At 47.0% G+C, this 24,895-nt stretch overlaps 1 protein-coding gene and 1 long non-coding RNA gene across 5 annotated transcripts; one reads left to right on the top strand and one right to left on the bottom strand.

Moving 5' to 3' along the window:
* Nucleotides 1–4,064: 4,064 nt before the first annotated feature.
* On the bottom strand, nucleotides 4,065–10,823 carry LOC119033900. Of its 4 annotated transcripts, XR_005079425.1 has the most exons (4): nucleotides 10,438–10,823; nucleotides 10,164–10,234; nucleotides 9,968–10,050; nucleotides 6,970–7,899 (listed from the first exon to the last, which is right to left on the bottom strand). It is a non-coding gene; the product is annotated as an uncharacterized LOC119033900 (long non-coding RNA). The 4 variants fall into 4 exon arrangements; XR_005079422.1 differs by lacking the exons at nucleotides 6,970–7,899; nucleotides 10,164–10,234 and adding an exon at nucleotides 4,065–5,253; XR_005079423.1 differs by lacking the exon at nucleotides 10,164–10,234.
* Nucleotides 10,824–11,072: 249 nt separating this feature from the next.
* irf2bp2a (interferon regulatory factor 2 binding protein 2a) lies at nucleotides 11,073–13,598 on the top strand. Its single transcript, XM_037124483.1, has 2 exons — nucleotides 11,073–12,164; nucleotides 12,473–13,598. The coding sequence occupies exons 1-2, from the start codon at nucleotides 11,330–11,332 to the stop codon at nucleotides 13,189–13,191; spliced, it is 1,554 nt and encodes a 517-aa protein (XP_036980378.1). The 5' UTR covers nucleotides 11,073–11,329; the 3' UTR covers nucleotides 13,192–13,598.
* Nucleotides 13,599–24,895: the final 11,297 nt, after the last annotated feature.

Raw genomic sequence — 24,895 nt, 5'->3', positions numbered from 1 at the left:
CCAAATCAGCTCATCAGCAATAAACATACAGCCGTCCTTGTGATTTGTGCTTTACGATGGTGGTGTAAAAATATACTGACCGCTGACACTGTAGGGACGCCAGGTCAGCGGCAACACAGATTCTTGCATAACGTTGCTTTAAGATACAACGTAAACATCTGAAAATATTTTTTAAAAAACACTGCTGAGTTACAAGAATTAATATCATGATGAGCGTTAATCATCATGTGGTCTCCTGCTGTCACCAATACAAACACCTCATCACCATTATCACCGCACACTGTCTGCTGACAACGCACAGGGCTGAATCACAGGCTGAATTCCTCAGTGAGTCACATGGTGCGCCATGAACAGAGAGACCTTTTTTTTTTTCCCCTCCTCCTCCTCTCAAATCTAAATCCCTCAGGCTCTTACACATTCTCTCTTTGTCTTGCCACCACATTCTGCTTGTCGCTCGTCCTTCCGTCTTCGCTCCCCTCTCTGACTCGCGCGGCCGGCTTCCTGTTTATGTCAGGCGAGCATCAAGCCAATCAGCTGTGAAGGCTGTGATCCTCCTCGTAGCTATTTACTACCCTGTGGTCTGGTTTAAAAAAAGACTGAAAGCGAGCTAAGCTTGGTGCGGGCTGCTGAGTAAGCAGACACGCAAAGCTCCAATCAGAGTCCACAACTGACCTATATACATCCCTGCCCTCCTGCGTATGAAAGCGTGTGTGTCTGCCTGTGCATTTTCATTTCGTTTTTGTACTCCCTGAAATGTGCTGCCGCTCGAGCGGTGAGGTGTTCATTTTGTGTGCTTATCGCGTTTCTCACCGTGCAGCAGGATCTGCACGCTGACATTTTTTGCTTGCTTGCCGCTGAGGGCTGGAATGTGCTGGTTTGCAAGTTTTGAAGATAACAAAGCAGCGTGAGGCGCCTGCATGTAAACTTTGGATGAGGTCACGGTCCGCCGACACAGTGCGAGCTCTGACACGAGAGGGAATTTTGTTCTGGATTCTCCCTCGGTGGTGTCATACCTTTGCTCTGTCTTCGCCGTTTCCCTTGTTTGCCCTGTGCATTTTTTTATTTTATTTTTTTGTTCCGATTACAACTGCAGGTTATCAAAACTGCACGCTTTAGCTGACGTCTGTTATTATATGGTTGGAGTAAAGTCCAGACTGCATTTGAAATCAACAAGAATAGACTGTGTAGAGGCCTGTTTCACGAGTCCGGCCTGTGCCAGCTTTCTCTTGGAGCTCAGTGTGCACTATAAATCTGTTAGACAGGGAGAAAATATAATCAGGGCTTTGCTGGGGCATTTGAGTTCACTGCAGGCATTACATGAGTACTAATGCCTGATTCAACACTGGCTCTGGCAAACATGCCTGACATTCAGTGTTTACACCCCTCAATGAAAGCTGCTAGTCAGACAGTCTGATAGCTCGGCCTGGAATTAGATTCAGGAAGTCATGAGATTTCCAGGTGGCTTGGCTTTCCTCGAATTGTTAAGCAGGGATTTTTCAAAGCCTTGCCAGCGCACATTAAACTGAAGAAACCCTTCTGTAAAGAATCACTCCGATACATTTCCTGTGCTTAGCAACGTCGAAATCCAAGAAACAAACACTGAGTGCTTTTTTACAAAAAGAAAAGAGCAAGGGGAAAAAAAATCCAGACCCACTGAGCGCATAAATAAATAAACCTCCTTGCAAATTCTTTTACTCCACGTCTGAAAAAAAGACAAGAAAACACAACGCAGTGAAAACAGCGGAGAGAAACTCTGAGGCACTTGGACCTTTTCAGGGAGAAAAGAAGCTCCCCGGTGCCATCACTTGATACAGAGAAATGCATGAATAATGAATATGTGCTGAACTCCTGCTGAACCTTCTGCACCAGCACCGAGCCAGAGATCAGCGCATGGCATCCAACGCACACACACACACACACACACACTCGCACCCGGTGACCTCTGCCGAGCTCCCAACATGCGAGGCAATCTGCCGCGGAGTATTGTGTCTGCTGTGTGAATCATTGCACTGTGCTGCACCTGGCTGCAGTTAGACAAGAGGACTTTTCCTTTGATAAACCTGACGACCGTTGGGAGGTGGCGGGGGACGTGGTGGAAAGATAAACACGCGCTGACGACCAAGCGGTGCTGGAGCGGTTAAAGAGCCCGCCCTTTTGGCAGCTTAAGTGTGTGTGTATATGTGTGTGTGTGTGAGCTGTTCAATGTTTAACCCTTGCGTCAACAGCGCACATGTGTCACAACAGCATTCCTGCGAGGCACTCGTCTTGTGACAGAGCGGTTTCATAATGGGAGCACTGCTCTGACCCGCATGCATTGTTTGGTGGCAAGGAGGAAGGAGCTTTGTGTCGCTGCGGGGTGACTTGTAGCCCAACCAGTTTCATGTCCCTGCATGTTAACTAGCTCGGGAAAAAAAAGAAAAGAAAAGCAAAACGCGGCGCCCGTGTTTACCCAGAGCGAGCCTCTCTCCCTCCCCACTCTTCCTCCTTCGCTGTAAATGGTTAACTTGGCAGGGATCATGTGAGAGCTGCTGGAAAGCTTTTTTTTTTTGGCAGTTACATGGGAGGTGAACTTTGCTCGCCTTGTTGTTAGGCAACAGCATTTTTTTGATCAGAGCGATTTTTATCATGTGAGGAGAGGCAGAGTGAGAGAGAGAGAGAGAGAGAGAGAGAGAGAGAGAGAGAGCACGTCACACAGCAGCCTCAGGAAGGAAGACAGAAATGAGTTCTCTGCAAAAATGTGTCTTGATCAGCAAGTAAGATATGTACATGTGAAAGTAAAGAGTGTGTGAGTGAGTGAGTGAGCGAAGTAGGGCGGTTTGTTGTCCTTCAGGGCAGCCCTGGGTGTTGCCAGACTTGTCAGCCAGTGTGAAACCATTTCCGCTTCAAGGCTGTCTGGCTCCTCCCTCCCATTGTGTGGCAACGAGGTGTAGGTGAACTTTATCCCTCTTTGTTGGGAGAGGGAGCTTTCAAATTATTTACATAGTGCAAGGTCAAGTTACACATCTGTGTGCCTGCTGAACAACGTGGCACCCATCCTAACACAAGTAGGTGGAGAGGCAACCGCAGCCTTTCATATGTTGAAGCAGACCTGCTCAAACCTGTATGTCGACTGTGTAAAACAACTCCAATAAACACCCAGCGTTAAATTACCATCACAAACTGGAATCGCTCAGATAACATCAGCCACTCCCTGCTCAACGTGCCCTTTGGACAGGCAGGTTTGTGTGCAAACACATGGCGTAAGACGGCTCTCTATCAGCAAGCCAGCTCGTAGTCGTTACAAATTTGCACAATGTTAACACGCAGGGTTCATATCACCTCGGGCTTATCAGGCTCCTTCAAGGACACTGAACTTTCCCACAGCGCTCCCCACTCTCCTTTTGTGTCCCTCTGGGACTTTACTCATGCGTCAAGACTCTGCCATTCATCCCGTGTGCTTCCCACAGTGTTACTGTTCCTCCTCAGCTGAGCTTGTTGTGGTGACTATGACTAAACTATCCACGATGCGCCTGTTAGGAATAATGACTGGATGTATGACAACATCTATGGCTGTCTTTGTTGCGAAACTTGTTTGTCATACATGCAGTTCAAGTAGAGGTAATGGGATCTTATGTTCACCAGGGCACATTCATAAATCCCATCTGAGGCTTTACATTGAGAGCATGTTCACAGTAATAGATAAGATTTCCCCATCAACATGTAGAACAATACAAAATATAACCCCTCGTGTGACATGAGGAGGATATTAAGTAATTATAAATCAAACTAATAGAAGAATATGTCCATGGAAATAACTGTTACAGGCTCAGACTATCAGTAAGCTAATGTTAGTGCACATGTGTCGGGTTATTTTGGCTAATTCACCCGTCAGTCAACAGCTGCTACTTTCCCTAGGACAGCGATTAGACTTTTCATGAATGCACCCCAAATAAAGCCGGTTGTCACCATTATTTTGGTAAACAGTAAGTGCTGGAAGTGCTTCAGTGATATTAATAACATAAAGTCTTGTGTACATAGCTTTGGCTGTCATTCCAATCAGCAATACTGGGATTCTGTGACTCAAAATGAAATAGTTCAAACAAAGTTAACTGACCTGTAACTTGTCTGAATTAATTCAAAACAGAATTTGTTATAAAAAAAAGAAAAAACTGACTTAATGTTGTCTGTCGTGTCTTGTTTCACTCGAGTAACTAGCTAACGTTACCATAGAGTGTGTACGCTAGCAGCATTTTACAAAGTCAGCAAACAGCCTTACCTTTGTTCATTATTTCTTATTCTAACTGCAAAATGCTTTCCACATTTACTTTTCGGAAAGTTTCATTGTGATGGTTATACATCCAGCAGAGCCTGCTAGTTTTCTCCATTATACGTTAGAAAAGATAACAATTACCTGACACTTCCACTATTCTCATTTCAATTTAACCTCTCATAAAGTCGTAACAGCTTGCTTGTTTTCTCCATGTTGTGCTAGCAAAGTTAAGAATGGCCTAATTTGCTTACCAAGCAGCAAGGCCATGGTTGGAGACAGAGCGCATTTTAGGAACTCTTCGGTACAAGACTAAGACGATAAGAGATCATTAATGGCATGACCAGTATTTACTTTCAATTTTTACGTTCTCATAAAGTTGTGGCCACTTGCTAGTTGTCTCCATGTTGCAATACCAAAGATAACAGTAGCCTGATTCACCTCTCTGGCAGTCGGGGCCGTAATGGGCCAGACAGACAGCTCATTTTACCAATTTTAGAGTGCGACGTTAAGACGATAAGCGTATGATTACTCATGCGTACTCTCACTTTCGATTTAACTTCTCTTTGAGAAGTGAAAAAGGTTTGGCTTGTCTGCGACCTGTTCCAGACACGTTCCAGATTCTCATGATTACTTCTGTGAGTGTAAAATCATCACAACGTTGTAAAGCAGTGTGAATTTATTGGCCAAAACAAATAAAGCACAAGTGGTGATAAACCGTTGTTGTCCTTTAATCCGATGCTCGGTGAATTCACATACGCGCGGTTGTTCTCGCCATCACACCTCCATTTTCTATTTCGGCTGCTAACAGCGAGCTGTCTTCTGAGACGAGGCTTTGAAGTGGATGAGGGGAGGCGAGGCATCGTGTGCCCAGATGCCCAAACGCTGTGGTTTTAAGGGGGCTTTATCACACAGACGGGAGGGGGGGGCTCATCTCCTGCCCTCCCATCTTTCACCGCCGTTCAGTGTGACAACCAATGTTCCCCAGCTGCTCATAGGGGCCAGGCCTGCAAAGCCACAGGCGGATAATGAATGCCACACCGTCATGACAACTTGCACTTTTATGGAAAGGGGAGGAAGGACATCTCTGGCACGGACACTAGCAGCATATGATGAAACATCCACCATAAACCAGACAATCAAAGAGAGGGCAGCAAGGCATCCAAGGAATCCAGGAACGGGAAGCCTTGGCCTGATTTACGACCGCTACCAAAAAAGGGCCGTTTCCAAGCAAATGTGTTTAGAGCTAATTTGCGGTAAAGAGAAATATCACTTTCCAAATGTAGCCACAACATCTGTAAATGATGTATTACAGTTGCATTCATCCACGCTCCTGCTTGCTTTCCCAATCTGAACAACCCACATGCTATCTATGAACAATTCTCCCCCCACCCGACATTTGGAGGCTTGAGGTTTTCCAATTGGGTCGGTATTTGCTATTCTTGGCTTTTCCCTTCTTCTCACACTCATATCATTTAGTATTCTATACATCACAGATATTTCTCTATATACCCTTTTCGCTTTCAAGGCAAATGTTACTAGAAAAAGAGAGGCTTTGATCTTCTTCCAGTAGCAACCCTTGAAATAAATAGACGGTTATAAATATGCATGTTCACTCATATTTTTTATTTTTTTTTAATGCATTATTCACCAGGGTTTATGCAACTGTTTGGCTGAACTAATACATGCAAAGGAGTTAATGCAAATGACTCTGGCTTTTTACCAAAATGGAAGAAAAGGACAGCGGCAAAATGTGAAGATGGATGCCCGCGATTCGAGATATGACATCGGAGTGCTGTGTTTAACTGCTGCGCCGGGGATGTCAGAGTCCATTTTCTAGCGAGGCAGCTCAAAAATAGACAGCAGCTCCGGTAATAAATAAGCCCACTTTGGGAAAGTTTTATTTTGGCTCAGAGGAAGAGGTTACATAACGCGTGAAAAAGTACTCCTTCTCTCCCTTTGGCTCGACGAGAGAGAAAAAAGAAGAAGAAGAAGAAAAAGCGTAACCTTTGTCAGAATAACGATGCAAGAGAGAAGCTGTGTGTTCAAATATAAATGTCCCTGTAACACATATACTCTTTCACACACCTGCCGTACCTACATGTTAATGCCGCTGTAAGCACTACAAAGACACTCGTAATGAAGCTGGATGTGTCACGTCCCTCTGGAGTTTGCTCGAGGATCAATCAAGGTGTGAGAACAGAAACTATTACAGTGCTGCTGTAGGAGTGATCCATCTTGGAATTCAAATAAACACGTGTGTGTGTGTGTGTGTGTGTGTGTGTGTGAGACAGAGAGAGAGAATGCGGCAGAATGACATTTTGAAACAGTCAGCCGCAAAGCTGGAATGACTGCATGGCTCAGTATGCTAAACATGACAAGCATGAGTCAGGCGTGGAGCTGCCTTTTAAGGGCAACAAGAAAGAAGACATGTTTAACGTGCAGGTGAACGTTACTCATTCTAAAAGCTGGCCCCACCAGAAGCGAGCTCAGACTGTGTGCTGATTCTGCTAGAAGAGGCCGCGCAGGGAAAGTTTGTTTACATCAAAGTGCGGTTGTGACTGAAAATATCTGGGGGGTTTCCACTGGACAGGAAGTGATGCTGTCAGCTCACAATGTGTGCAGGCTCACTCAGGCATCGCGTTACAGAAGGCAAAGTTCAGGTCTCTCTGTTCCTGGTTGCCAAAATTAACCGGCTGCACTGAAACCACCTCCTGCTCGAAAAGAAAAAAAAAAAAAGAGAGAGAGAGAAAAAAAAATGGATGTGAAAACAAATGTTCATTTACATTTTTCTGCGGGGATTTATTTCCTCCGCTTCTCCCCCCTCCTCACAGCGCCTCTGCTATTTACCGACTCGTCGTCTGTCCCCCCCTTCACCACCGACAAGCCCGGCAGATTAAGGGGGATATGTTACCATCTTGTGTTTTTTTTCTAAATGGTTACACATGTGGCACATCTGGGTCCAAGCCTGACTCATTACTTGCCTTTTTTTTTCTTCTTTTTTTTTTTCTATGTTCCATTCTCTGCAGCCATGGCAACTGCTGCATGTTTGGCAGAAAAGCTTTTGAAGGCAGTGGAAAAAGAAAGAGAGAGAGAGAGAGAGAGAGAGAGAGAGAGAGAGAGCCCAGGGAGGGAGCATAAAGGGAGAGCGGGTGAGAGAGAGAGAGAGAGGGAGAGAGAGAGTGAGCGAGCGAGCTCTCAGTAGTTGGCCTACATCCAGTGTAATCATGCCATGGAGCCGAAATGAGGCCTTTGGCAGCACACCAGGTTTCTGAGAACAAAGATGTGAGCTTCTAATGTTGGCGGTGGGGCCTGCTTGGCATCCTTTGCCATTTCCCAGCAGCCCTTGCCTTGGCCGTCTGCCAGTCCCCCCCCCAACCCCCCCAACCCCCTCTGGAACTGCAAAGAGGATCAGAATAAAGAGAGAGACTTGTTTTTCACTCGCCTCTTGCTCTGGCCCAATGACATCACCTCTGCAGCCTCCAGCCCCCAGATTCCAGCCGCCCAGCACATTTTTCCCTTTCACCGTCGACCCTCCATTTTATTTGAATTCCACCATTTTATACCTATTTCGAAAGCAGACTCCTTATTTCAGACGGGCCGATTTCATGTTCGCACTCGCGCTTCCGTGCGTCTGCTGCAGGGCTGCAAACCTGGATGTGCAGAGAGCCCATTCAGAAAAATCAATAAAACCAAATCAAACGAATATTTCATTTGAAAAAAAAAAGAAGAGAAAAAAAAGAAAGAAACAGGAAGCAGCTATTATGACAGATGGATGCTCTGATGTTATCTTTTTTTTCAGAGCTCCCCAAATTTTATCTGCGCTCTAATCCCTGCTGTGCAAATCTGCAGCTATAAATAGCGGCATAAACAGGATATATATGGTAGTTGGGGTACTGTGATAATCTCCATGGTTCCCGCTGCTCGTTGCAAACACTTTCAACTTTACAGTCGCTGCCCTGACCTCGGTAACATGTCGTCGCACACTGTCCTGTTATAACCCCCTCTCATGTCCGTGCAACATGTTACAGTCTCAGTTAATGCTCACCTCAGCAGCTGTGCTTAAAAAAAAAAAAAAAAAAAAAAAAAAAAAAAGGTTATATAACGCCAATGTTGTTCTCATGCAGGAGAGGAGAAGACGGAGAAAAACATCCAGCTGCTGCTGTGGCTCGCCGCTTAGGCAGATAAACTTCTGAGAGAATTTGTAATGATTTTTTTCGCCCCCCCACCCCCATGAATAAAAGATGGGCCAATATAAAAATTTAACAGGATCGGAAAAAGCGACAGAACAGAAATAACGTCATCTCGTCGTCAGGCCTGCAATGCTGTCACATGCTGGGTATTCCCCTGGCCGTCACCTACCTCTCACTCTTTATTTAGCTGCTTCACGTCTCAATTTACATACTGCTTAGGAAAAAAAAAAAGAAGTTCAAGACAGCGTTGTACAGCTGCTCCATCTGGTTTAGTGGCGAGACTCAAACGGAGCCGGCCGTCAGCTGGGTCACACTGTGGTGATTTTACTGTATACATGGTTCATATTGCCAATCAGAGCCATCTGTGTATGTGTGTGTGTGTGTGTGTGTGTGTGTGTGTGTGTGTGTGTGTGTGTGTGTGTCTGGCTTCCTCTCAGACCTTTGTCGCCTCTGCTCAGCACAGTCCTGCCTCTTTTCGCTTTCGCAGCCGCACTTTTATGTATTTATTTATTTATTTATTTCCCCAAATCAATGGATCCTCTTATTATAGATTTGGGTCATTCAGGATTTAATTGAATCCCAGCATGCCTCCGTCTTGCGTAACGGCGTGGAGCTATTTGCTCGCACAAACATGGGCCGAGTGGAAGAGCGAAGGATCAAAGCATTAGGCAACAGTTTCCCACCAATCTCAAGGAAGGAATATGTTTATTTTGCCCCCTTCGGTACGGCCGTTTCCTAACCGTGTCATAAAGCCTAACAACACTTCCTAGTGTTGTGTTCCCGATGACGACTGAGGATCGGGTGAAAGCAGAGAAGGGAAGCGATGTGTTAATACAGTAGTTTACTGTAACACCGAGGGCTTCTTAGGAAAAAAAAAACACTCCATTGTGTTGCTCATACTGTACACTGTCACAGAAACCCTGTGGCAGCGGCACGACATGTATATGTGATGGGCAGCAACAGATCGCAGCCTTGTGTTTTTATGGAAACCCTTTGAAGCGACGCCTCATGCCACAGCGTGTGATCACGGCCGCTGGCAGGCAGGGAGCCAAATGGCCCCGGCCGGCGTCCCGTAGATGGGTGAGGCGGATGAGGGTACGTGACTAAACATCTCGCTTCCTCTTTCCAAACGTCACATGGACTTGCACAAACATATCCTGCTTTGTGTCTGCAGGTTACAGACGCATTGCCTCACCCAAAGCCCCGAGGCGAAGCTGCAACGAGTTGGAATGAGCCCAGATGAGAGGGAGGAATCTGAACCGCTGGGACACTCCTCCGGTTCAAACCTACACTTTTACTTCAGGGGAATTTTCTTTCTTTTTTTTTTTCCTTTTTTTTTCTGGCTGGGTTTTTAGCGCATGACCTGTTTCGAGTAATATCACCCCCCCCCCCCCCCCCCCCCCCCCCCCACCACCACCACTGCGTTAAACATTCAGCGTCGGAGTCGTGCAGTCATTAATCTCGCTGCTGCTCTCACACTTCCTCCTTGTTGTGTTTCTCGGCTTGAGTTTCAACGGGTTAAACTCACCGAGTCTGAATGGCTGATTCATTCCTGTGTAATTTCATTTGGTGGTGGCAGATCTGGATGACTGACTGTTGGTGTTCAGTGTGCTAGAATAAAAAAAAACAAAAAAAAAAAAAACAGAAATGTGGGCAGAGCTATATTCATGCTGTAACCCCCCTGATCCATTCAAGTTTACAACACACTGGCTGGAAATCCCCACCTCATGACAGAGCTTCCTGGTTACTGGCTAATGGAGGCGCCTTTTTTCTTTCTCTCTCTCTCTTCTCTCTACTTTTTTTGGATCAACACAAGATGAATATATTAACCCCAAAAAAAAAAGTCATGAAAGCAAAACTAGATGCCTGTCAAATTTTCCCCTTTAATCTATGTTGCCGCTCCTTGACATTTTAAGTATATCTCTACACTAAAAATATGACAATAAATATTAAAATCCTGCTTGTTGTGTTTTCTTTTGCTTTGAAGGGTCGACCCACCTCTCTCACTGCACAGGGGCAGCAGTAGCAGCAGCTCATGGCGTCGAGGCGCTCTGCATTGGGAAAAACAAGCTGCAGCGTTTTCTCAGCCTGAATTCAGGACAAAGCAGCAGAGAAGTGGAGGAGCAGGCGACTCTCTGCGCCTCGTCCCCTGGCGGTCTAACTACAGCCACGTCTCTGTCAGAGAGAAATACAGAAATAAAAAACGCTCTCTCGCTGCAGGCACGGCTGGTGTCGGCGGACCCGGACTGATATTGTCTGTTGTTGTTTTTGGTTTTTGTTGTTGTTCTTGCAGGTTTGATGGCGATAATAGGAAGCAGTGGCGGGTTTTATTATTCCTTTTTCAGTCAGGAGGGCGAAGCCGAACTGGGTGCAGTTTTGGCCGAGGTTCAAGTGATTAAATTAAAATAAAAGGAGAAGGGAAAAAAAAAAGAGAAAGAAGAAGTGAGTGACAGAGGCTGCAGTAAACCGTGGGGTGAGGACGGAGAGAGAGGGGAGGAGAGGTAGAGGAGAGGAGAGGAGGGGGGGTCTGTCGAAGAAATCAAGTCAATAGAAACTGAAGTGGAAGCAGGCGTTTAGAGCTCCGCGGTGACGTCACTGCTCCACATTGAGCCAGTAGTAGAGAGTCAGTGGAGATAGATAGAGGAGCGCCGTAGTAAAGTACACACCGACATGAACTTCTCCCTCTAAAACTTAAACGTTGTCGCTCGAAAAGTCGGGAGAAGACGAGTCCGTGTGCGTGGTTGTTTTTTTTTTCTTCTTTCCACCGAGGGAACTTGCTCTGTGTTTGGCTTGGTTTTTTTTTTCTAAAGAAAAGGGAGCCGCGGAGGAAAAAGCCGGAGAAGAAGACAACATTTTGGGTTTCTTTTTCGGGGGGTCGACGACGAGCGCTATGTCGTCCGCAGCGGTCGCTGCTTCTTCCAGGAGGCAGTCGTGTTATTTATGCGACTTGCCCCGCATGCCGTGGGCCATGATCTGGGATTTTACCGAGCCCGTCTGCAGGGGATGTGTCAACTACGAAGGAGCAGACCGCATTGAGTTTGTCATCGAGACGGCCCGGCAGCTCAAGCGGGCTCACGGGTTTCAGGAGGGCAGGTCTCCCGGGCCGGGGAAGTCGCAGCTCTCCGGGAAGGAGATCCAGGCGATCAACCACGCTGCGGCGGGAGACCCGGGCTCCCGGCCGCCGCAGCCGCTGGACCGCTACCCGATCTCCTCCGACCGCCCGCCCAGGCTCGGTCCAGAGTATCAGTCTGGCAGGCAGGCGAACGGCATTCCCGTCCCCAATGGATTTCCTAAGCCCGACGAGCCTCCGGAGCTGAACCGCCAGAGCCCCAACCCGCGCAGGAATAGCACGGTCCCCCCGAATCTAGTGCCTTTGGTTAACGGGAACATGCCCCCGGTACACGTCGTCAACGGCAGACCGGGCCAGATGGGGCTTCCCTCCGCGCTGGCCGGCGGTAGTCCCGCCGACCTGGGCAAGAGACCCGCCTCGGTCTCCAGCACCGAGCACGACAGAGAGGTGAAGGAGAAGCACAGACCGGACAGCCTCACGCCGGAGATCTCCGAGAGCCACAAAAGCAGGGCAGACGCGGACTGGATGGGCAAGAGCAAAACTGTGAGGGACCTGATGGCTCTGCACACCTTCGACAACAGGTTCAAGAAGGACCATGCGGCCATGCAACAAAGGGTTATGGGCTACGAGGCCACCGCCACGGCGTCAAAGTCAGGTAAGATGGAGAATATGCTCTTTACTTTGTGCATTTTTATGTTGAATTTATTAACCCCGTTCGAGCGCATGGGTGCGTTGATACTTGGTAAAAAAAAAAAAAAAAAACAACCAAAAAACAATAGAGTGCCATATGTCTGCAAAATCTAAAGGTGCATAAGTGAATTATTTGTTGTTTGTTGTTTTGTGCCCTGTGGTGCAGCGTGGAGCAGCACAAAAAAATGCATGTCTCCATTCCAGTGTGTAATTGTTGATGCCTGTCTGAGCTGTGCAACTCAACCATTATGTTTAACCCTTTCCCACCTCCAGACAGAGGAAAACACCCCCGGAACATGAAGAGAAAAGCATCGCCTGAACCAGAGGGAGAGGGGACAGCTGCCAAGCTCAATGGGGAAGGACAGCAGTGGTTACCACCACCTACTGACGGACTGAAAATGCCTCCAGTTCCCCCGCCGAGCTTCGCCTCTCCCCCCTCCACAATATCCCCCCACCCCCGCACCACCCCACCTGATGTGGCCCAGAACGGCCAGTCCCCCATGGCGGCGCTCATCATGGCAGCAGACAATGCAGGTGGGAACAGCTCTCCCAAGGACGCCAACCAGGTCCACTCCACCACCCGCAGGAACAGCAGCAGCCCCCTGTCGCCGTCCTCCATGAATCAGAGGAGGCTGGCGCAGAGAGACGCGTCTGGTGCAGGCACCCCCCACGTGCCAGGCATGGACCAAGTGCACCCCCAAAGCATTCCGGACTCCTCGGTACCTGGCAGCATACCCCTGTGCTGCACGCTGTGCCACGAGCGTTTGGAGGACACACACTTTGTTCAGTGCCCGTCTGTGCCCTCACACAAGTTCTGCTTCCCGTGCTCGAGGGAAAGCATAAAGCAGCAAGGTGCCACGGGTGAAGTGTACTGTCCCAGTGGAGAGAAATGTCCCCTGGTTGGCTCGAACGTACCATGGGCTTTCATGCAAGGAGAAATCGCCACCATCCTTGCAGGAGACGTCAAAGTAAAAAAGGAGAGGGACCCTTGATTTTGTTTGAACACTTCTTTGGGGAGGGGGAAGCAAAAAAAATATGAGTATAAATATATAAATATCACATACATACCATTCAAACAAACTAACGGACTTGTACATATTGGACCCAAGGGAAGAGTATACTTCGTAAACATGGTTGTATAATTTTTGATTTTTGAATACATTGTGTTTCTATATTTTTGAAGATAAAGGTATGTACTCATTATAATGGACTACGTTCCTCTTTGTTGATGTTTAACAAAAATTCTTGATGTACTTCTAGGTCTGGTGGCAGTTCCTGTTTAACGTAGAATGTGACTAATGCTACTCTACGAGCACTTGGCAAAAACTGAAATGCTTTTAGCTGTACTTGTATGCACTTGTTTAAAAATTGCCAAATACAATTTCTGATCTTGTATGAACTGATTGTCTGAGCTTGCTTCATTTGAGTGATTAAGTTACACAGGACTGTGGACGGACGTGGAGGTAGACATGGGGGCTCTGTGCTCTGATACGCAGGCTTGTTGTGACGGCTCGGGAGACTTGATTTACGCTGCACAACATAAGTAGGCTACTGTTTCACGCTGCGGGACGGCAGCCCTCTCTCTGCGCACATGCCTCCCTTTTCCTTTTTTTTTTTTTTTTTTGCGTGATCTGACACATTGTCCCAAATTTTGCTCCGGTTTGTGCATCACTGTAACTGATTGCAGCGTACAGAGATAGGTGCCAAGTCATGTTCAGTCAGCTGGAATCTGTTGAGTCAGTAATGTGAGAAAGTGCATGATTGTCAACATGATACCATAGTGTGAGCATGTTGTGCAACCACAGACTAGGACTCTGGAAAACATTCTGCGCTCTTTCTGCCGGCGCTACATTCCCAAGCTTCGTCTGACTTCATAAAGGGGTTTATTTTAGACAAATCTCCAATGAAATCACAAATCATGAACAGAGCCATCGTTCAAACTCCCTCCAAGCATGAGCACTGCAGTAACACCCCTTTTCCTTCCAATTTCAGCCTTTTGTGCCACTGTAATATTCCCCACCACTACTCCATTCTGCCACATTGCTCAGTGTGCAGCGTGAGCTCCTCCAGAGTAAACAATAATGCTGCTGCCTCACATACCAGCCTTGCTCTGTATCCCCCTCACATGCTAATGTAATTGTTGCGGATTCATGGCAGCACCGCCATAAAAACAGCAATTCCACCCCGTTATGGCAAGCAGGCGGCCAGACTCATCTCCACAAAGCGATGAGCGGCTTATGGGGTCGTTAGGAGACAAACTGCAGTTACAGTGTCTGCAGAGGAGAAGCAATCTTGAGACAAAGAAATGTCACTCCGGTGCAGCGTCAGCTGCACCGTGCGGACACTGACATGGAGGCTTGTCACTGTTGCGTAATTATTTGAGACATTATCTGCCTCCTGCCCATGTTTCATCGCAGTGCAGCCCCTAAAACAGCAAATTGTGTCTTTCTTTGTTAATCAAATTCCCCTCGGACGGCTTTCATGTTGTGCTTTCGCTCACTTGGAGAATCTGTTCATCATCTGAGGATTCACTGACCTCACTGCTCGACAGACGTGTTTTAAATGTATTTTGGAGCCACCTCAAAGTCTTTAAAGGGATTACCCGCTCTTTAATAAGCTGTGTGCTGTCCTGATTAACTGATTGATTCGTAATGTTGAATGAAAACATGACCTTTGGACTCCTTCTGTTTAGCCAAAGAGAGAGGGCACGGATGATAAAAAGAAAAGGGGGGGGGGTGCAAAATGAAACGCTCGGAGCAAACAATGTGATCTGAGGCTGACCGACAGAAACCTGTTTTTCGTGGCTGCACATTTCCAAGACAGATGTTTGTTTATAGTCCTCTTCCGTTCTTTGGAACGCTATCTTATCAGCTGGACTTTAAACGTAGCCCAGTTTGATAAAGGGCAACACTTTGCTGTGCTCACCAGCAAACACACCCGCTCCTTATTCCTGTTACATGCTGTTCTGAGATTATTCTTTTTTTTTTTTTTTTACTACCTGGCACTTTGACCCAATTGTCACCAAAAGCCATATATCGCAGAAGGAAGCCAGCTCCTTGTCAGCCTGGCGCGAAGCGTGATGCAACGGCACACAAAAGAACATTTCTCTCCCGCACTGTGGAGATGAATCTCAGCAGGGCCAATACCTGTTTGTTCAGTGCTGACTAAAATAGCCCGCACCGTATCTAACACGGCGATAATGTGTCCCTGGAAGTGGCTCTGTCATAACACAATGCTCTGGCGTTGCATAGCTACCAGTGGAGTCGGTGCACGGCAGATGCTCCGGTGCAGCCTGCCGATTCATATGCAGGGGGGGAACATTATGGGGGAGATTTGAGTAAAGAAGCGGCGTGCGGAGACAAGGTCAAAGAGAGTTGATGGCATAAAGTGCAACTTTAATTTGTTTTGGGTTTTCTTTTTTTTTTGTTGAATGTTTGTGCTTCTGCTGCAGTGAAACATCTCCTCTGTTTTCAGTATAATCACGCAGGAGCCATTTGTGGTTAATGACTCACAGGCGTTCATTTTGTTTACTTACGAGGAAGCTTCAGGGATTTTTAATGTTTAAGCGCCCGCTCATGAGGCAAACACTGTTTGACTTTGACGTGCTCCTGCCCTGGAACCTTTTCTTTTCTCTTCATTTTTTATTTTATTTTATTTTTTTACGGAGTGCCTCGTAAGACGCGCCTTCTGAGGCTGTGCCAGGTGAAGTCCAGGTGAAACTGATATCTCCTCGGGGCAAAGTTTTTAAGGTTTTTTTGATCCCCTCCTCTTTCCGCTGCTTTATGATCGCTGCTTTTGTCTGAGGGTGCACAGTCGCGTCGGAGTAGCTGCTCCAGCTGTGAGTTATCTCTGCGACCCAGACGCTGCAACGCGCGGCCTGATCGATGGTCATAAAATCCCTCGTTGGCTCTTTGATTGATTTACTTGACGCGGTCTTGTTAATCAAGCTAAGTGAAAGGCAATAACAGATAGGTGAGGCCTCCCTGCTCTCGCCTCCTTTTTAATGGTTAACTACAGTAATGGCGAACTGTGGGCTGGTATGCAGTGTTGCGCAAAGACGTTGATGTGATAGTGAAGTCATAACAGGGATGGTCAGAGTTCACATTTGTTGTCTTTGGAGCATCAGATAAGCGCCTGTTTGATCGCTTGCCTTCTCAGCAGGTCACATGTAGAAATACTCCGGTGGGCTATAAATAATTACGTGTTGCCAGAGAGAGCAGATCACCATAACACTGATGCTGACAAGAGCCCCGTAAATTCTAATCCTCAGGCATTTCTTTTACATTAAACCGTTGAATATGGTCCAGTGGGGTGGGTGGGTGGGTGGGTGGAGGGAGGGGGAAGGCCTGCGTGGGAGACAGTGAAGCTCTGGATGTAGCCAGCTGTTTCACTAATGAATCTATGTTTAGCACAATAAATCAAAAGGCACGCTCGTGCTGCTGTAATCCCCTGAAAGCAAGCGGAGACAGGGACGCGCCAAAAGGAGAATCTGGTCCACATTTCTGCGCTCCCTGTATAACTGATCCGCTCAGATAATTTTAGACCTGTCAGGGAAAACAAGGTCACAGCAAATGTTGTATCGAGGACACGCTCGGATCTGCCTTCTTTTTCTTTTCATCAATCAAAGTCCCCCCCCCCCCTTTGGAGTCGGGCTCGGGCTCCTGCGAGACTTGTAATGACGGTTTCTCTTCTCAGCACTGGGGGGAGAAGTTGGAGCTCCAAACCGGCAATTAGGAGGAGCACGGCTGAATCCGCAGGATGTGTAAAATTTCCCTTCTGATTCCCTGGCTCGGCCCACAGAGGGGGGTTTTTACATCTTGACTGACTGCTCTGGCCTGTTTACCATGAAGGCCTGCACAGTTAAGATGATTACAATGCTGAGTGCCAAATGTGTGTCCTCTCAGACGGGCATGAGGCTGAAAAAAGGCCTGCAGAGGGTTTGGTGTTTTTCTGTGCTGGAGTTCAATGAGTTTCAGTGTTTTTCTGTGCAGCAGTTCAGCTGTTTTTCTACGGAGAGCCTCGGCTAGAAACAAAGACACAGTGTCTTTTAGAGGTCACAGAAGAGAAATGCATAGTTTTTTTTGCGATGCCTTCTTTTCCCCCTTCATGTTTGCGTCTGCATTTCTTTACACAAGCCGTCATCACTCTTTGTGAACCTAATTTTCCATTTTCTCTTGCGATCAAAGATCTCTGTCTGCCTCCCCCCATCCTCTCTTTTGTCTCTGACTGGCGGTTACGCTCACACTCTCGATATTCCTGTATTCCTTCTTTCTGCTGTGGTGTTGCTGTGAATCAAGTCTGTGAAATGGAAATGAGGTCTCTCTCTCTCGCGCGCGCTCCCTCTCTCTCCCACTCTCAGCCTCCCTCTCTTTCCAGACATCAAAACGAGGCTATGCCTCCAATGTTTTTCTCAGATCTTGGAGTGCTGCCAAATCTTATAAGTGGAGCAGAGAGAGAGAGAGAGAGAGAGAGAGAGAGAGAGAGAGAGAGAGAGAGAGAGAGAGAGAGGTGGAGGAGGAGAGTGAGCAGAATGCAGAGGAAGGAGAGGGGGCGCAGGACAAAAAGATGAAAGGAGAGAGGATGAAAAATGAACAAGGGAGAGAGGCAACATGAGAGATGAGGACAAAGCACGGGACTGATCCAAGAGCATTTGGGCTTTTTCTCGTATTATAGCCGAGCCCAGCACAATCCCTCCTTTTTTTCTGCTGAGCAACTGCACCTAGATTCTGGCTCTGGATCAGCTGATAAGATGGCATGCAGCTACTGTGCCAAATGAAAAATAGGAGGCGAGAGAGGGGAGTGTTATCTCCTGCCATCGAGAATATTCGGTGCATAACAATATGGCTGTAGAATATAGCCCACGAAGGGTCTAAATTTACTTTGCGCTGTAAAAATACCCCTGCAGATTTGATCCATCTGTGTTAAACAAAAGTCATGGCTTCCCCTTTTCTCTGGCTGAACTCTACCTTCCAGACATACACTGTATTTTGGGCCACTGGGAGGGCCATGCCAGTCACGGTAGTAAAATGCTCGCTGCCACCTCTTGACATGCGGAGCTAAAGTTAGCTTTTAGCTGTCAATACGAGCCGCGCTAAAAGTAAACGTGTGAGCAGCTCGCGCGGCTTTGCTCTGGGAGCGTCCTCAGCCCGCCGCTCTGCTGTGCTCTTACAGCACCGCTCTGGCAAATCATGCACGAATTACAGTCCATCTCCATTCTGAAAGACAGTGAGCCAGACCTTTTCAAAAACACTGATGCAATCACAGTGATTGACTGTCTGCCGCCGGTGGAAGGGCTTTTGGCTGAGCTGTCAGCTTTGTGGTGGTTATGTTGGTGTGTGTGTGTGTGTGTGTGTGTGTGTGTGTGTGTGTGTGTGTGTGTAAAAGGGTGGTTGGGGGGGGGTGTAGCAGGTGACTGTCTGTCCCTCTCCACCCCCGAGGTGCTTGTTTAGTCAGCTGAGAGCCTGGATTCAAATGGATGTGATGGCTCGCGAGGGCCATCTGTGCATAGCCTTTTAAGCTGAATAACGACACAAAGCCCATGTAGGGGGGCGCAGAATGTGCCTGAAACCTCCACACGGAGGTTAAGCACAACATTACAAATAACGGGCTGGTACAGAGATTCATGTGAAGATTAAAGGGAAACAGCGACAGTGATATGATGTCGGGAAATATTTTGGCTGACCATCTGAATGTCTTTGCTTTGCTGGTCTGTGAAGGGCCCGATGAGGCCTGATGGGCTGATGAATGGCTCTGCTTCCTGGGTGTGTCAGCAGATCTCTGCTGATGCATTATGGGTCGCTCGCCTCCTCCTGTGCCTGTGTTTTCTCGCTCCTCTGAAAGAAAAAAAAAGGGCCTCAGCCGCGGACAATTATCGCCAGTTCAAGCCGGGACAGAGTGCTCAGCTTCTGCGTGAGACGAAATCAGCTGCCTCCACCGCAACCACACAATTAAACTTTCACCATCGCTTAGCCAAACAACAAAGCACCACGAAAAAAAATCTCGGAGACAACTTTAATGTGCCGCACAAATCCAGGATTCCCGAGAGATCCTCAGGCTGCTGTACAGCACCTTTCATCTCCTTGAAGGCATACAGTTGTCAGAAGATAAGAACAATCTCTTAGATATTCTGTCACTTTTGTTTTTTATCTGTGAATGCGACACACACACACACACACACACACACACACACACACACACACACACACACATGCACACTAATACCCATCCACAACCTCTCTGTAGTTTCTTTGTATGTTACGTAACTGTGAGTGGGAGCTATTTCTCCTCTGAGTGCTAATGTTGTTGTCAATCAAGGCTTTATAGTGGCAGCCACTGCACAATCTCTGCCGAGGCAGAATAAAGCTTTTATCGCCTTTGTTCGCCCTCCCTTGCCAGTCAAAATGTTCCATTCTCTGGCTTTTCTTTTCTTTTTCTTTTTTTTTTTTTTACCTCCACCTCTTTGTGTCTGCGTTTGTTGGAAATAATTTTCTCGAGAAGTGTTTACGTTGTCTCCCAGCCATGGAACATTTGAGTCGAGAGTTAAGGAGCGAGAGGAGGTCAGGTCAACAGAGAGAACAAGCAGGGCCTGTGTTTGACAGGTGTGTGCTATTATTGGAGCCGGCGACTTCGAGTGCATTACACAACTGTGTCGCTCGCACAGGTTTATTTAGACCGCGGGCAGAGCCCTTCGGAGTATCTGATAACTCAGGCAGAGCATGTCACAACAGGTGTTGGGGGGGGGGGATAATGGTACAGTAAATAAGAGGAGGGTTTTTATAGCTCAAGGTTGATCTCAAATTTGGAGCGCTCGGTGAAAAGCATTCCCAAATCCGATTCTGCGGCGCTGGCACGAAGGTCGATCCAGTTGGTCGGATCCAACAAAAGCACACTTGTATTTAGCCACCATCAAATAAAGTATGCTAATGACAGGTTGCGCTTGATATACTGTATACATGACTGCTGCTCTGTAATGATATAATCACAGAGAGCCGAATCGGCAGCCACTCCCCTCCCTTGTCCTCCTCTCTGGCTGGAATGTGCAGGGGGGAGAGAAATGATCCAATGTCATCCGGAGTGATGGAAGCTTCTCTGTTGCGCCAGAGGGATATGTTCAGGGGAGGGAGGGAGGGAGGGAAGGGGGAGAGAGAGCGGATATTTCTGGTTGAGTGTGAGTTTGAGTAAGTCCGGGCACTGAGCCAAGCATGCCGATGGAGGGGGAAGGGAGGGGCGGGAGAGGTTTTGTAGCGAGCGAGAGAGAGAGAGGAAGAGAGAGAGAGGAGAGATAGAAACCCTTTTGGGCTGGCGCACAGTCAGCTCCACTAGCACACAGCTGCTTCTGGAAAATTCTGCACCCTGCCCTACTAAACCACCAGGCATGACATGAATAACAAGAATGGCCTAGCCGTCAACAGCGGATACTTTTCCTTTTGACGTGGGCCTAGCAGACTGGTACAAATGCCCTGGCCTTGCACATAGTGGAAAAATCAACAATGAGGGGGACACCGGGGCACAATGTGGAAATGAAATCCTGGGTTTAGAAGGCTTTGTCTGGACGAGGACGCAGTTGACACAGACCCGGAGGGCTTTGGAAAAGGCTGCGTAACAAAATGCCAACTGATGTGTTTTGATGGGGTTACTTGTTCACCAGCCGGTCACTAATTGGAGAGTAAGAACGCACCCAATTGCTCTCGGTCAGCATGGAGCCTTTGCACATTTCCACGTGTCATATAAGCCCCCCGTGCGGCACTTGAAAGGGGGTTGGTATGCGTTGCTGTGTTCCTAACATGACCAGTCAACACATGTCTTAAGCGCAGCCCGAGCAGCAGCGTGTGTGTGAGCGTTGCCCCGCCGATGAGATAATGCTAGCTCTTATCCCTCCGTGAGGTTGTTAGCCACGCACAACCCTTCCCTTGGTGTTGACATTTCCCCGGCCCAACCTGTCTGAACACATAGGGCCATGGAGGCTCCTCTTCAGTATCCATGACTGATAAAGAGGTGAGTCACCCGCTCGTCTATCCTCCTCTGCCCGGCAATACTCTTACCCCCCCCCGTCACCCTTGCTCACAAGGCCTTATGTGTACATCCAGCACATGGCGGATTGCATGAATAGCAGCGACCGCATGGCTCGCCGCTGACACCTGACATTTTCATGCCCCAGCAAGCCGTTGATACATTTGGCGCTTGGCACGCATTCATCTCCTGGGTTTATCCATCTGTTGATGTCGAGCACACGCCCCCCCCAGCCACTACTATGTTCCTGTAAAATAACACGAGGCGCGCCTTTCCCTCTATTCATCTTAACATGCGAGCGCTGCATGGCACAGACTTCGCCCCTCCCTCCTCCATGTTTTTCTCGCTCTCCCTCCCGGCCATGCCGTCTTTTTTCCCCCCTTGCTCACACACATACATACACACACACATACACACACACACACTCCACAATCCACCCAAGTCATTAGTCTTCAGACTAGCATTCAGCTGGTCTCAGAAACCCACCAAGATGGAGAACAAAAAAGTGAGATGGGAATTGCGAGGAGCTGGAGTGATAGTGCTGGCAAAAGACAGAATGTGAGATTGTGTGAAGGCAGGGGGGCTTCCTGGCCGCCTGCCAACCTCCAGCAGCAGCACTGCAGCATGTCAATATGTCCGTTGCCAGGGAAACAAGGAGAGCACGCACAGAAACACAGTCCATAGAAGACCTCATCGCTACACCCTTTTCTTTTGAATTTAAAAACGCTCAGGAAAATTGTTCGGTTCTCCCGACTTCACGTTAAAACCTCCCGAGACACGAGCTCTGCACAGAGGCCAACCTGTAGGGGTCGCTAGTACTGCCACCGCATGAATATGATCCCTCACTGGATTCCCAGCAATGAACATGGCTAAGCCCAAAATATCATTAATGGAGATTGATTTGGGGTCTTTAATATGATACTTACAGGTACTCTAGCTAACTTTATTTTAAACACAGGGAGAGCTAGTTTTGGACAGTCTCAGATATCGTGCTAAAATATTATTTTGGTAAAAGTGAAAGTCACAGATATGAATGGTAGGCTACTTGAGTCAAAGTCTTAACCCATCTGATATGATATGGACTTAAGCATTACGTTCACTGGCCATTATAGCCATTATCGGACTGACCATTTATCAGATTTGACATTCAGACTGTCTCTCAAGTAAATGTACTTATTTACATTCCATCACTCTTTTTTGGAGATAGAAATGCGGCCTCTAGGAGCAGATGCTAAAAGCAGAAAGGGCATGACGATACTCTTGTTGATCACAGAGTTTCACTGGCCATACAGTGCTTTAAAAAGAAAATCCAATAGTACCTCTGAGTGAATAACTAAATGCAGTTTTTAGATCAAAATATGTCCTTCATGGGCTTTACAGACTGTGAATCTTGGTGTCCTCACCCTGCAGCAAACAGCCTGGCTGTGAGTTATTACTGGCAGGGGTATAATCCTCTATCAGACATTGTGAAAGGATGACCTCAGATACATCAGGCAGTGTGGTGGCTCTGTTGCAAAGTCACAACTTGCAACATAAGTCATGTGTTTTAGTCGGTTGAGCCACAAAGTGCCACGGCAACCTAATCAGTCTGTCTCAAGCTGTGACCTTGACGGAGCTTCCCTCTCTGTCTCCCTGCAGACACTGTGATGCTTTTTGGTTTTTTTGTTGCTTTTTTCTACCTAATAATGATAAAGTAAAATGTATATATATCTCAGTGTTTTTCTTCGTGCCACGATACAATCTGCCACTCCGGAACAGCCTGTATCAACGCTCGGGTTTAAAGCGTATACTTTGTAACACAAGCTGTCTGAAATGACCTCAGCAAGAAATTGCTTCCTCTTTATCTCTGCCCGTTCTCAGCTCTGCCTATATATAGTGGCTGGTTCTGTAAAAGGGCCATGATTTACAATTAAATGAATAATTACCACATTAATAATTAAATTAAGCTATGTATTGTGGCTATACTTTATATTGCAACTCCCACTGTAGTAACCCGATTATTTCCTGATTACAATGATGAAGGGAGATAGTTTAATGCGTATGTCCTGTCTGCTTACTTTATAACATCTGTGCCTGTCTAAAGGACAGCTAAAGGACACTTCTGTCAGCCACACCTAGGCTGGCACTCTTATCCAAGTCTGGCTCCGTCTGTGCTCGTATCACTGGAGGGGAAAGAGGGTGTGCCAACTATAGTGCCTTAGTACTTTCAGAACTCTATCTGTGCCTGTGAGTGGTCGAACAGCTGCTGCTGCAGTGTCTGAGCTTGCTCGGGGATGCAGATGAAAGTGCTGATGTGTCCTGTTATTTTGGGTTGTGCGGTGCCCCAGAGGCCAAGGAATTTTTTGGAGGAGACCGAGCAAGATTGCTGGGGGGTTGTGCAGGGGGTGCGGGGCCGTGCCCGGAGGGTATCTTAGCTGAGAGTTTCTCCCAGAATGCAATGTGACCCTCATTGCCACATGGCTCTGTGGGAATCCTGAGGGGGTGTGGAATTGCTGACAGTACTGGGCTGAGCGATGGGCACAGACACGACCTCAGAGATGGATGTCTCTGATGATTGGCGGTATTTCTGGCTGTCTGTCTGTACTGGATGGGAGGGGCTGCTGATGGCCTGTCATGCTTCAAGTTTTACACATTGTTTGATCCAAATGACACTTTGTCTTGAGTTTCAGAGCCATTTGTGACTTTGGAAACAAAATGGTCTCACCACAAAGACTTTCAGCACACTAACTTCATCAGCAGATGGAGTTTGAACTTTGAGACAAATTCAAACTCGAAATCTAAATTTCAGGGACAACCAGACAAACTTGTAATATAATAATAATGATAGAATAATATGATGCGTGACATTAAATGACATGACTTACATAACAGATTCTCTAGTCAGATTGAGAAAAGCTTTCTTGTCATTGTCTCAAATGAAAAGTTGTAATTCAGAGATATAAGAACAAAAATATACAATAAAAAATACCAATGACAGTGTAGAGGTCAAGAATGTACTTTGGTAGTAACATTGGCAATATTAATCTAATATTATATCTAATACCAAGTCTTATTCATCGACCGCTTACAGTTCTGTTTACCTATTTATTCAGTGTTGTTCACCAAAATGCATTGTGGGTACCCCTCAGCTCAAACAAACATCTTGAATCTTAGTATGTAATATACAACACCATTAACATCCATGTTCACAGTCGTCTTCTTCTCTTGCCCTGCCGACACATTTAAACGCATCACTGCCACCTTTAGATGGAATACTGTGAAACCACTGACCAGGATTGCGTTACTCGTGTGTTTTCACAGGAACCCGAGAAAAACAGCTTCCAAGGAAGGTCTAAACCTCCGTCTTGATGTCATATTCCTATATTTAGTCATAGTATTAGAAAATATGAAGAGGTTCTCCATAAAAGAGATGGAGAGTCAACATTACATTATTCTCTCAGTATTACTTTGAAAGAACAATTCTGGCCATGCTCAACCAATTACACCTTTAAACAACTTTAAAAATTGTCTACAGCTTGTATGGGCAACATAGAGAGACAGGATTAACAACATGACAATCTGTTGTATGGCCCAAAAATTTAGTGCAACTTGTTACACAGAGCCCCAATTTAAGAGACATCGGAATGACCTTATTTTCCCTTTACATTTCCTGAGGACCGATGATATCCAAATATTTGGCACGTTTTC

Source organism: Acanthopagrus latus, chromosome 15, assembly GCF_904848185.1.
Source record: "Acanthopagrus latus isolate v.2019 chromosome 15, fAcaLat1.1, whole genome shotgun sequence".
Lineage (NCBI taxonomy): Eukaryota > Metazoa > Chordata > Actinopteri > Spariformes > Sparidae > Acanthopagrus > Acanthopagrus latus.
This window is presented reverse-complemented; position numbering and strand designations above follow the sequence as displayed.